The 14,048-nt window shown below is 38.2% G+C and overlaps 1 protein-coding gene across 12 annotated transcripts in view; it reads right to left on the minus strand.

The window, feature by feature from the left end:
- Positions 1–10,748, minus strand: part of LOC131227897 (protein FLX-like 3) — a 30,385-nt gene extending 19,637 nt beyond the window's left edge. For 11 of the 12 annotated variants that reach the window (XR_009162574.1, XR_009162580.1, XR_009162583.1 and 8 more), the window contains exons 1-5: positions 10,613–10,748; positions 4,371–4,914; positions 3,511–3,656; positions 2,800–2,879; positions 2,503–2,688 (exon numbers count right to left, since the gene is read on the minus strand). Coding sequence is in view for 1 of the 12 variants with exons in the window: in XM_058223728.1 (XP_058079711.1) it covers positions 2,605–2,688; positions 2,800–2,879; positions 3,511–3,656; positions 4,371–4,903 (843 nt within the window). In the remaining 11 variants the exon portion in view is untranslated. Of the gene's footprint in view, positions 1–2,362; positions 2,689–2,799; positions 2,880–3,510; positions 3,657–4,370; positions 4,915–10,612 lie in introns of those variants that run through there. The other variant, XM_058223728.1, reaches the window with a different exon arrangement.
- Positions 10,749–14,048: the final 3,300 nt, after the last annotated feature.

Here is a 14,048-nt window from a genome sequence, read left to right on the forward strand (position 1 = left end):
ATGTGATTGATTGTGAATCAATCAAGTAGAAGTTCACTACGACGATGATAACAAGCACATCATATGCAAACTAACACTTGAAAAGCAGGCGTAATTTAATCAGTGGACGAAAAATCATATAACAGTAAAGGATACTTGCCTATGAATTGCATGCCTCAGTCAATCCGGAGTCAGATGGCATGCCTCCAAATCTTCAGGTTCTATTTCCACGATCATCTCAACTCATGCTGGAGCAAATTGGCTCTCATGTACAGGGCAGGCCAGACTATTTAAAACACTGAGTTACAAGAGGCAAACTACAGATAAACATAATAATCAGAAACTTATAAGATATGCCCTAGAGAATACTGCACAGGTAAGAGAATATAGGTTCAAATCAATGACAAGAACCGTGACGGTAGTCACTAGAGGCCAATTTAACCCATCAAATCATAGATAACTCCGCTGACATGCAATGATTGTGATGCACATCCAATCTGAAAGGTTGCCTAGTCACGCTAATCAAGAAAATATAATGAAACCAGCCTACAACTCCTCTTCACAGGTAAAGTTCTGTTGTACACTTTTCTTCAAGTACTCCAAGGTAAGTAAATATTCTGAAAAGAACAAACTTCTCCATGCTACAGCCACTATATCAATGGATAACATGAAATGCCTCTGCATCCAACCTCCACGAACAAACCAAATAAAAGAATCCAAACAAGTTCATCTAAAATGGATACATTATTGTAAATTGAAATTACTCTCCCAACTCCATCCTTAAACAAGTAACTAGGCATTCCCAGTGGAATTGATGTCAATGGCTTTATCCAGAACCAAATCACTTACACAGATATCTGCGCTGGTACATGGAACTCCATCCAAAGGACATGGAAGAACCAGAATATAATCTTGGAGAGGCCCAAACCATTTGGAAAGCCGATAGAAAGAATTACATGGTTCACACCATTCTGTATAAAAATTCAAGCATCCCTTGGAGAGGGAAACTACCAACTTTCTTAGTTCATCCAAGCCACACCTTCGATCACTTTCCATAGTTCACACCATTCTGCACAAAAATATAAGAACCATTAGGAAAGGGAAGCCAGCTTTCTCAGTTTATCCAAGCCACACCTTCAACCACTTTCCATGTGCAACTTCAGCCAACCACATCTCCATTCGACTATAGCACCAACAGATAGAATTAGATCAATATGCATCAAGCTACTCCAGGTGCAAGAACCCAATTGTTCAACTCACATTAGACTAGAGAACCCACTGCCCAGCCTATGCAAGAGTACCCAGCCTCACCAGTTATGATTACAACTCGAACATGCCCTGTTATATGGTCATATGACATCGTGCCACTACTACACAATCAATCACCTACCTAGAAATCTTTTCCAGGGCTTGTTGCAGTTCAGATGTTCAAAGATCGCATACTCTTGAGATATTTCACAAAGCAAGACATCCCAAACTTTGACTAAAACATGCATATAGCTCCAACATTCATCGATATTCAATAGACAGGCATCCTCACATTAAAATGTCTAAAAGTCGCAATATCATTTTTCCATCAAACAAGATGCTCATATAAAATCCACAGTAGTCAAGCTTTGGTGATCATACTCACTCAGACCTTTGTCAGATACATGAACGACGACCAATAACTTGAAAACTCAACAACAGTAGATATGTGCCCATAAAGGATATGATCCAAATGAAACCCCACCAGGATACATCCAAGATAACCCTTGGGTTTCTTGCACATCTTGCAAAACTACAACATGCACGAAATATATACCACCTACAAGATCAGGTGGTATTTTAGTTTGTATTCTTTTCTCACCTTTTGGCGTGCCTTTCAATAAAATTACCGTTCTCTCTCCAAAAAAAAAAAAAAAAATCCTCATTGTTGTTCCACAAAACGAACAATACCAATTCCACATGTCACCAAAAAGGAACAATTAACCTCATTGAAAGAAGCATGGCAGCTAATAATGTGGAGATTGAAGCACAAAGCACCAAGAGCATTTTTAAGAAAATAGAATAGCACTTGCATCTCAAATGCACCGTCTTATAGTGACATTATTTATCCTTGGTCAAAACCTTTATATTCCAGCCTAGGATGCGACTGCTTCTAAATAGTTGTGGCCAAAGATGGCCATAAAAGGAGACATTTATTGCAGCATTTAGGATCAGAATGCAGTCATATTCTACACGAAATGATAAAAGATTAAGAAGACACTAAATCAAGAACAACAAACAAGTTCCAGATGTCCATTCTAAGAAATAGGAGGAAAAGAAAAGGTATCTATATACCACGAGCTACTGATAAGAGAACCCCTTCAAGGAAATTTAAGCTAGAACAGGTCAGAGAGAATTCTCTAATCTCAAACTTCAAATAAATTTAAGCGGATATCATGTCTTCATCCAACAAAAGCTACACCACAAGTCCATACTAAGTTTGGTTCATGATCACTAACAACATTTAGTTGAAAAGAACACTGATGCAGCATGCACCTTTTGATACTTATAACAACTCCAACCCCTTGAATATAGAAGCACCAGCAGTCCAGACAGGGAACACACTTCCTTCATATCGAATGGCAAATCAACTGGATTTCAACGACGTCCGAGGCGAGACTTCTCGAATGCACCCCAAGAACCAGAACCCATGCCATATAGAGGACCTTTGTCAGCAGCACCCTGCCATGCATAGAGGTCAGCTAATAAAACAGCATGTACACTCATAATCTGAGTTACACTATCTAAAATTAAATTTCCAGTCATAAATAGTTCCTGCAAAAACAGCCATACCGAATGAAGTCCATATCCATCCCCATATGAAGCAGCAAAGCCCCCCTCTGGGCTACCACGTTTCACCCCAAATGCTCCACCTTCAGTCACCAATCCAAAGACAAAAGGTTAGAAAACAAAATAAAAGAACCAAAAAACATTTTTGAAATAAAATAAAAGGAATCAATAATTATCTGTAACTAGTAGATGGAGGAGAATAGCTATGGAATTTTTTTATATAAATATGCGGACAGATTTTTCTTCCCTTTTTCTTTAAGGCTGCATAGATGGATAAATATGAAATGCTAACATACGCATCATAGCATGCAACACATGTGCATGATCCTTTCTGCAACTGGGGGCTTAGCAAAAGCAAGAAGTTTATGCCACCACTAGGATTGTCATCAAACATAACAAATTCAGGAGACAATACCATGGTGCATTTGTACTCAAGAAAGCTAAAGGCTACATGTATGTTGCTGGAAAAAGAAATTAAATGCTTTTTTGCAGAAGCATTAATCAGAAAGTCTCAATACCATTATAAGGATACCACACCACACTATTACCAGGAAAATTCTTCATTACCAACACACACAAAATAGCCATTGAATGTGGAAAATAACAAATATTCCATAGTGAAAACCCACGTCTTAAACTCCAGAGAGTTATAATCTTATTCACTGACTAGATATGATAAGGAACATTTAAATGAAAATGGTGCAAGACACATACCTGCACCCCATGGTCTATTATCGGCATTTGAAAAGTCTGCTCTTAGCTTTTCAACTTCACGAGCCATGGAAACCAGGTTCTTCTCCATTGCCTGCCTCTGTTCTACCAGCTCAACATTTGCCTTCTTCTCAAACTCAAAAGCAGTCCTGCAAAAGAAAATTCTTTAGAATTTAAATAATCATTTAATCTGAATTAACGAGTTTTATGATTACGAAAGGATGTTTCAGGTTCAGTCATGAAACCATCTTGGTTCATTGACAGTCACCATTCAACACGTGGCTGTAAACTTGGTGACTCTAGATCGTCCATCTATGAAGGACCTAACCACTGTGCAGAATTGCAATTAGATGATCCAATCCTGTTGATCGCAAAAATCTGCAAGACCTCCTATGGGCTAGCCACTGTACAGAAACCACAATTAAATGATCCAAGCCATCCAATTGCATAATTTTCCCATATGAAGGAACTGACGAAACCCCTCCAATCCCCTCCCAAAAAATTTTGAAAGAGAAAAAAAGAAAGAAATTTTTCTTAGTGCAAGTTCTCTTTGATCTTTGCCTTTTAGTTTAAACTTTGAAGACCAGAGACTGAATAGCTAGTGTTGCCAAATCTGTGGTATATTTTTTTCCACATAATGGACCATACATAACAGGGCCCCTAGATCTACGAACGCGATCCACTAACCATACAACCAAACTGTATGGTGGCAGCTCTCAACAAACAAGCCCTGCTACTTGCAACATAGCAAAGAGTCCTATTGCAAATCAAACTTAAAATGAGAAACATGCTTCAAACCTTGCAGTGTAAAAAAATGAAGAAATGAAGAAATGCATCAGGAGAAAAAGCACTCAGAGGACAACCTAGCACGCACAAGCTCCTGATGTAAACCATCGATCTCTGCTCTCAAATGAGGAATCTGCTGATTATCAGCTTGTAACCTAGCCAGCTCTTGCGAGAGATTTTGAACTTGCCCAGCCAGTTCCTGTCTCAAGGCAGTCAATTTCTGAGCTTCTGCACGCAACTGTATAGTCTCATTTCTCAAAGGCTCGGTTGCTCGTAAATCAGCTTCTAGCTTCAAGCCTTTCTCAATCAATTCCCTAGAATGGGCTTCCTTCTCTGCACGGATTTCTGAAATGGCAATATTCATGCGATGCAGTTCCTCTTTTGCCATACCTAGTTCCCGCTGCAAACCCATACGATCTTCAGCTAGCCTCCGGTTGTCCACCACAAGCCTCCGAATTTCACCATGCTGGATTTCAAGCTCTTCCTCCAACAGTGCGGGATGGGGTGGCCGAGGTACAGGACCTCGAATGAATGGAGGGCCTTCATGAACAGCAGGATAACCTCGTCTCTCATCAAGAACATGACGGGGTGCTCGGCCTCTTCCTGCCATTTCGGATTGCCCTGTAAAAGAAAGCATGAGAACAATAAACAAACAAAGAAAATGTGAATTGAATAGAAAGTACAATAAACAATTCTAGGATGCCTCAGTTACTGCAAGACAAAGGACAGTTGATACAGTCATTAATAAAAACAAACTTTTACCACAAAACCTGAACCTAGAATTTCAGACTGGGCATGATTTGTTGAGTAGATTCTAAGGCGTAACAACTCAACGCAAGTCCATAAGAAACAAGAGTACAAAAGTTGGAAGTTGGAATTGAACTTAAGATTGACAGGTGATTCTTTCCTTAAGCTCTTTTTTTATCTTCCAACATTTACAAATTTTGCTGCTCTTCCCCACATTTCTATGACAGTTCCAATTTACCTTGATACCTAGTTTTTCTGTAGTAGTAAAAAGTTATATTACAGATCAAATAAATGTACACCATCATCGATCAATAAGATAATAAGACCAATGTTCCAAACATCGGCATTATGATAATATCGCCAATATTATCTGTATTGTCAGGTCAGCGATATTGATACTCCAAGTAAGAAAATTCTGAATATCATTCACCAATAATTTTGATATTATGGGCAATATGTGGTGATACTAGTGATATCAGCATATTTTGATCTTTTGAGAGCATAGAAGTTCACTAGCACCAGCGATGATATCACCAACACAAGGGACACTTTCTAAGAAAACAAAATTTGCGAGAAAATCAGAAATTTCCAAAAAAATAAAAAATAATCATCATTTTTGTGGGGCTTTTTTTTTTTTTTGGAGTAAATGTTGTTCCTTGGTGATATAACACTCCTTTTGATTTTGGTTAAATCAAAGCTTGGATCCGGGGAAGAAATCTCAACTAAAAGCAGAGATGGGCTGAAACTCAAAGGAGACAAAATCCATAGTTTATGCATGCGCTGCAATGTTTATGCATGATTCTTATGTATTGACATGGATTTGTGGCAAACAAATCAACATTTGAGTGTGTGGATGGGAAAATTTGAGGAAATCCTAATTTCCTCCATTTTTACCCCTCTAATTGAAAATGGATGTTTTATTACTTGCATTGTATGGTATTTGAATGATGTGAACTCATTTTGGATACAATTGCACTGCTTTTTTTTCCGACAACATGTCATTTACATCCTTATAAAATGGGAACTTATTATATATAGTTGTTTTTTGCAATATTTTGATTCCTAAATATGTAAACATGCCCTTTAACATATCCTAAGTTTCACTGAAAATTTTTGCCCTTTTTCCCAATGTTTCCCTCAATTGGCAATATTTTTCCGAGCATCAGCAACATCGATACATGTTTTTGTATTCCCAATCATCAATCCATGTAACAATACCGATACTTTGGATAAGACCAAACACAAACCATAGAGATCTTTAGCAAGCACGTGCCTACACCTTAATTGTTGCCATCATCATCACCATAGCCTTGCCCCAAACATTTGGTTCGCTTTACGGATCCTTTTTCACCGCTAATTTATCTATGGCCCACTCCAAAGTAGGCCACAATGGGATCAAGCAAGTTTTTTTAATGATAGAATAGTAAGAGATAAGAATAAGAAGGTTTGGAACCCTCTATATTCAATTACAAATAGATAAGAGTCAGTAAAAAGGCAGAGAAGGAAGAGTACATAGACTGACTATGGTTGTCATCCACGGAAGAAGGGAATGAGCGCTATGGTAAACAAGCAAAGCAGGCCACAAGCAGATCAAACAAGTTTTATTAATGAATAGATGGAACAAAACTCATTGATTTCAATCCACCTATGTAAAAGACTACATGGTGCCTATGGGAGTTCTGTGCTCTCACTACCGGTACCAAGCCCAGACAAAGGTAGAGAGGGTTATGTCAAGTTGGCATCTGGCATGAAACTTTTGCCATAACTTCCACCATCAATCCTAACAATATGGAATAGCAGAATAGGATTCATGTAGTCGACCCTAATTAGTTGGGATAAAATTTAGATGCTGGTGGTGGTGGTGAATTGATCGAACAACCACTAGGTCCGCCTTATGGATCTTGCATGCTAGAAAAGCAAAGATTTCCATAAAATAATTTAGGGTGTTGTTTTAGTGCTTCTATTAGATATATTAGCGTGCTTGTGGGAGAACACGTGTCATGGGTGGGGAAATATTTGCAAAGGGTGTTTTCCATATAAAAATTCAATCCAAATGTGAGTCTTTATGCATAAGAGACCCCAACATGAGACAAAAACGAATGTAAAGGGCTAGGTTTCCTGTATAAAGGAATTTGACCAAAATATTGGTCATTCTTAACCAATATGCAATTTTGTTATATAGCATTGAGCCTTTGTGCTATCTTTAATAAAACAGTCGTTACCATTCAAAAAAAAAAAAAAAAACACAGAAACCTAAGCATGAGAATTTTGTGAGATTTTGGATAAGCGAGATTGGTTTTCTGTAGGGAACTCCCAATCTTCAAAATATTCGACATGTATTGATTGGTACTTGTTATGGGTAAAATCGGACTAACCAAACAACCAAGATAAGATAGAAAACAAAAGGCAAGTAGCTCGGAAGAAGAGATCAAATGAGAGCTCAGTTCAGACTACCGAGCACAACCTCCACAACCAGCTCGAGCACCAGCCACAAGCAACGACTTCGGCTCTGGCTGATACCTCACTGTTGCAACTTACGAACGACTACGGAAGCCGACCTCGGGAGAGACCACCAGGGACCCATACCTCAAGATTCGAGACCAACCTCGTCACCGACTTCAGCTACCAACCTCGGTCAGTAAGACCCCGACCAACATAACTCAAGAGAACAGTCTCCTCGGATACTGACCACCAGAAGATGTCGACTCTGTATCCAGAAAAGATTACCTTCCGAAATCCACGCCGAGGATCACGCCGCTCTCCGTTGAACGATACGCTCCTACATAATAGGCTCATTACCATACACGGAAGAAACCTGGGAAGGCTATAAATAAGAACCTTGCCTATGGAAAAAGGCATACACATCTACCCTAATCCGACTGGACCCATCAAGTTCTAAACCTGACTTAGGCATCGAAGGGTCCCCGACTACAATCAGGGCCCCCATCGTCATTTGGCTTTTGCAGGTACACCGTGGTCCAGCAGGAGATGACCAGATTTCAACATCAACAGTACTTACCGTATCAAAAAAATTGATTAGTACTTATCAAAATATTGATTGGTACTTTCCGTATCAAGATCATTGATTTGGTTTTTATAGTTAGTTTCCAATGTTCAAGATATTTGATACCTTCAACCGTATCGAGACCTTATCACCCCAACTATATGGCATATGCATGTGAAATAGTGTGTCAGGTGTGTTGGTTGGTGCATTGGGCAGTATCTCTTTTTTTTCTTGAAGATTATGCATTGGGCAGTATTAGCCAATAATACTAGTACTGATACAGCCTAGGCACATCAACCTACACTAGAGATGCTAATTTTCCCCCCTTCTAGCTTATTTTGTTCATTCCAATGATAGAAGAAGACTAGAAACCCGTTTACAAATAGATTTAGCCCTAAGAGATCAATACGCTATGCCTGAATAGGATTTGAAGATTCCAAGTGAAGTGGACCATTTTGAGGGAAATTGGACGAGGGTAAGCCATCACTTTTTTTTGTCTTATTATTATTGTATTGCAACCTGATGGGGCTAATCCACCAATCATGCTTGATATGTGTTCAATTAGGGTTTGTTTGGTTGATTTTCTTACCCATTTTTCCTTTCAGTGTCTTCTTTCTATTTATTTTTTCAAATGATACATGTTTATTCCAGACCTATAGATTGAACCAAAAATTAGTTGTTTTGGGCATCTTTTGGCACTTTGGGGCATTTCGACATTTGGATCAGGGAACATGCACAATAAACCTGCCAATGATGACCAGATCTCGCACATTGGTGCCACATTGGCAAATGTGAAGCAATCTGACAAATGACTCCTTTGATCTCTTGCACGAATTGCATTATAGTTTCTCCTCACTCTTCCATGTTGCCGTTGTGAATATATATCCAATCCACATTTGTGATGATATAATAATAGCAATAACAACAACAACAATAAAAGTAATAATAGTACTAACATCTAGTATATATACACCAAGAGTTGGGAAGGGAAAAAATTTCACCACAGCTAGTTATTTGAGATCATTAAACTGTGCATTAAAGAAGGACATAAGTAGGGTTTTTAGGCAAAAGAAATGATGTTTAGGTAATTGGGACAATTCAGCATGGCACATACAGCGCATATGGAAAGAGAAGGGAAGGGAAAGAAGAAGGAAGAGAGATCAGAGGGGAAGAGTGCAGTTACACGGTGAGTGCAGGCTATACGGCACACACAGAGAGAGAAAAACATAACAGCCATAATGGTTTTAATGGCGGACATCCCTAAACCCACCATTTCTGGTGCTGTGGCCGGCTTGAGTTTTACATCTGCCTCATTTTTTGGCCTTGCATCCTAAAATGAACCTTCACAACCGTGGATGTCACACGGACATCACAGTTGGCCTCACAAAGCTTCTTCTTCTTTTTTTGGAGGGGCTCCCTATGGACTTCTGTCCAGTAGCATAGGTGCTGGCTACATGTGAAGAGCAGAGGACACAATGCCAGGCTGCTCGCAAGAAAAGAAAATGACAGAAATAGCCCTGGATGGAGACACAGAGACATCAAACTCATTTTAAAATCTAAAGTTTACATATCTTCCAATGACTTATCCATAGCAACGCATGTAATGTATACTAGCAGTTGTGGCACGTGCAACGCACTTGGAGAAAGTAGCGGAGTGAGAAAAATGGAGAAGGAGACTTGAGGGAAAGGGTGCAGTCACTCGCATGCGGGCTACATGCAGAGAGAGAAAGGCAGAGGGTTTTGACGTTGGGCGACCCATGAACACTTTTTCCTGTGCTGGGACACATTCAAGCTTTAGATCCGCCTCATTTTTAGGCCTACATCCTAACACAAGCTGGCACAACAGATGTATGGCATGGATGTTGTAGATTCATCACAGTGGGCTCCACAGCCTTTTTTTGCATGGGCTCTCTAACGCTACGCTTTCTGTGTGAGTACACACAAAAAAAGAGAACAAGTGGTGCAAGCTACTCCCAAGGAGTTGAAAAGTAATGCAAACCCTGAAAGGGGAAGCAAGTAGATCAAAGAAAAGAAGAAAGAGATTGTGAAAAAGGACCCAACAATTCGCTAGCCGAATGCTAGGTGTCACAAATGCAAGACTGTGAGCGAGCTCAACAGTCCTCTAGTCTTGAGATGTGCGAAAAAGAGAAAATGGCCATTTTCTTGTGCACACGTGCCGAGCGTGCTCAACAGTCCTCTAGTCTTGAGATGTGCGAAAAAGAGAAAATGGCCATTTTCTTGTGCACACGTGCATGCATAAGATGTGGGCCTTTTCTTCAAATCTTGATCAATCTGCTTGTGAAAATGCCTCTCTCTCTCTCTCTCTCTCTCTCTCTCTCTCTCTCTCTCTCTCTCTCTCTCCACGGGCACTGGACATAACATATCTACTAGAAATGATAATAAAATCGCCAATTTCACGGAAAATGGAAATCCCAACGGCAATCAGAAAGACGAGAACGAATCCGTGAATGGAAATATCGATTACAAGATTTGAAGAATGTGAAATAGCGATATGAGATATACCAAACAAGAAATTCGAAAGTATTTGAAAAGGGAGAGGAGAAATACCTTCGCAAGGAGGAGGAGAAACCCTAGAACGTAAGAGAGGGTTTTTGCGACTGGCGCTCTTATCTCTTCTTTTCTCAGGGCATTTGCGCGAGGGACCTTTTATATGGGAGTCTTATCCTCGGCCCGCTGACGCATGCATCAGCGTTTTTCTTTGCATAAGTGGGACCATGGTTTAGTGCATGGTTAAAAGACTCGGTTACTCGAACCGACTCGCTCAGCCCTGAGTCGAGTTAGACCTGAAAAAACTCGGTGACTCGGACTGACTCGCTCAGTCTTGAGTCGAATTGGACCCGAATTGCCTAACTCACCTAAATTGGGGGTGGCTCGTGGTAACTAACAGGACCGGGTCCAGTGGAGTCATCCGACTCATCAAAGCTTGACTTCAACGAGTCACCTCAAACCGGACCAAGTCTTAAAACTATGGTCGAACAAACGGAGGATGGGACTCCCCACGAAATCTTCTAGATCATAGATCACAAGCATAGTTTCAAAACTTGATAATAACCCAAAACATGGCTGAGTCAACTCAACTCGGCTAGAGATTTTGAGTGTTGTTATGTAAATCCCTCGTTAGCTCAACTCAGTTTTGAATTGGCAAGAATCGAACCTAGTTAGTTGCTAAGCAATGAGCTTTTAATTTAAAATTAAAAAATTATATATATATATATATATATATATATATATATATATATATATATATATATATATATATATATATATATATATAAACACTAAGAGTTCGCCAACCATGCATTATACATGTAGCTAATTTCACCATTTTTTTTATAGTTATATTAATTTTGTATCTTTATTTTCACTTCAAACACTTTTTTACCTATGTATTATGTATCGAGTGAAGCCTTCGGATCAAAACGACTTGGCTGCATGTTGAGTTGAGTTTTGGGGTTTTGAATGTGATTAAGAGACGTAGATATTCAATGTCCAGTTTCATTGTTTTATTCTTAAACATTCTTGTGGAGAACTTAGGGCTATGGTTTTCAATACCAGTATTGTATCCACCAATATGGTTGTATTGTATCTGCACCGGCATGATGTGATCCGTGGAGCCAAATCAACCTAGTCATAAAACGGTCATGTCCACTAATACGGGCATATCAGCACCAAGATAGGTTCAAACATGTCGGTATGCCCATAAAAGCTTGATTTTATTTATTTTTCTCAAAATATCACTCATGTATTTTATTCTTTTTTCATTTAAATTATAAAATGAAGTTTAAAAAAGTTATTTAGATTAGATATGGACTTGTTTCAGGATCAACACAAATGATTTAAGTGGGATTGACAAATCGAAGCAAAGTAGATTATTATAGAAAAAAATGGTAGACATTTGCTTAGCACGGGTTTAGCTTATGATGTGTATAGAAGCCCTCAGCCAAATGAGTATTTCACATGGAGCCGGTAAGGGATTCCATTAATAACTATCCATTTTGATCCTTTGGCACAACTTGATGAATTGTTGGAATGCATCCGTAGTTGACTCCGCCATTGAAGGATTGATTTTCCTCTAGCGACTCGGAAGCTTTCTTTAAGGATGGATGGATGCTAGTTTTGTCTTTCACTCCTATTGATGGATAGAGGGATGTTTGGACATCTAACACCTATGGGTACATAAGAAATGTATCGAATCAATTCTTTTTAATGAATAGAACTGATCACAACTTCAAATATAGAATTTAAAGGGATCAAATCGAAAATGATACTCTGAATCATTTAACTATAATAAAATATACGATTAACCAACATTTATTGAATTTGAAAAAGAGTCGGAAGAAATGGTTCGATCATCTTATTTCTGGAACAGAGAGATCTTTAAAAAAATGAGCTCTAGATCAACCAACATTCTTCATGATCAACCAACATTCTTTTTTCATGCTCCTTTTGAGTATCTTAAGATAACGAGCTCTAGATCACTAAATCATGCTTAATTTACATTCATTCATGGTCTATTTGATTGACTTTTAATAAGTCAAACCAATAAAGAATTTTCTTATCAAGAATGATTTAATACACTATTCTATGCATGTCTAGAATACAAAAGAAAAAAGATATATTCTTGAATATCACATTTTTTATTTTTTATTTTTTATTTTAAATATTTTCATTAAGTTTCAACTAAACAAATCAATTGATATGAGCTAATATGGTTCGATATGAGCCAATACGGATACACGATGTTTATATTGTATCGGTTTTTTGCCGAGCCGACACACTGCCCGATACCAATATTCAAAACCATATTGGGATGATCAGATTATGGTGTGGTGAATTAGCCATGAGCTTTTCCTTTCGTACAAGTGAGAGGCAATATTATTGATCATGACTGTTAGTCTAGTGAGAACCACCACATAAGTGTCTTAAATATCTAATATATAATATTAAATAAAGGTGTGTATTGGATCAAGGAGTTATTAGGCAGCATGTATTTAAGTACAGTCATAATCCAAAAGTCACTTAACATTGTGGTTTTGGATGTATATAAAATCAGAGGTATTTGTAATCCATAAAATTGTTGTTTTGAAATATCTCAATTATCTTTTAATTTAGCACCAAATGTCTTTTTTGGCTCTTTTAGAAGTAAGAGAATCACACGTATAACAAATGTTAGGGTACTAATCCATTGTACACGTGACATAGTGATGATATCCCAAAACAATTAAATTATCGGCTTCATCACTAAAATTACACCAATAGAACAATATGAACAATCCAAACATTGGTCAAGTAAATTAACAGTTAAAAAATGTTGGCAAGTCGCTCATTAGTGATCATATGCTTATGGACCAGCCAAGACTTGTAATTTTGTCATTTTTTTGTCTAATTATATATTTCAATGGGCTTATTATAATCATTATGTCAAATATCACATATGCAAACTAATTAGAGATATTAAAGTTGATTAAGTAATCAAATTCAAATTTGTCATTTTTTTGTCAAATTATATATTTCAATGGGCTTATTATAATCATTATGTCAAATATCACATATGCAAACTAATTAGAGATATTAAAGTTGATTAAGTAATCAAATTCAAATTCTTTTATATATATGTGTGTGTGTGCGCGCGCGCACACACACACACACACATATAGGCATGCTCACTTATGGACGTGTGCACCTTTGCACACGTGTCATGATCCTCTTACCCAAATGGTCCATGTGATGCGGCATCCCATGAAAACCCCTGGGACCAATTTTCACCTTGATCTAAAACTCTGGTGGGCCATAGCAAAGAGAGATGTAAATCAAGGGAGGAAAATGTTTTCTTTTTTCATGGCCCGCCAAAGTTTTGGATCAAAGTAAAAGTTGGGCCCTGGGGTTTCATGGGGTGTTGCATTACATGTACCATTTAGATTTTGGACTCACACCACGTATGATGAGTTCTCAAAAGGTTCTCACGATAACTCATGAGACCTAG

Source organism: Magnolia sinica, chromosome 15, assembly GCF_029962835.1.
Source record: "Magnolia sinica isolate HGM2019 chromosome 15, MsV1, whole genome shotgun sequence".
NCBI classification, from domain to species: Eukaryota; Viridiplantae; Streptophyta; class Magnoliopsida; order Magnoliales; family Magnoliaceae; genus Magnolia; species Magnolia sinica.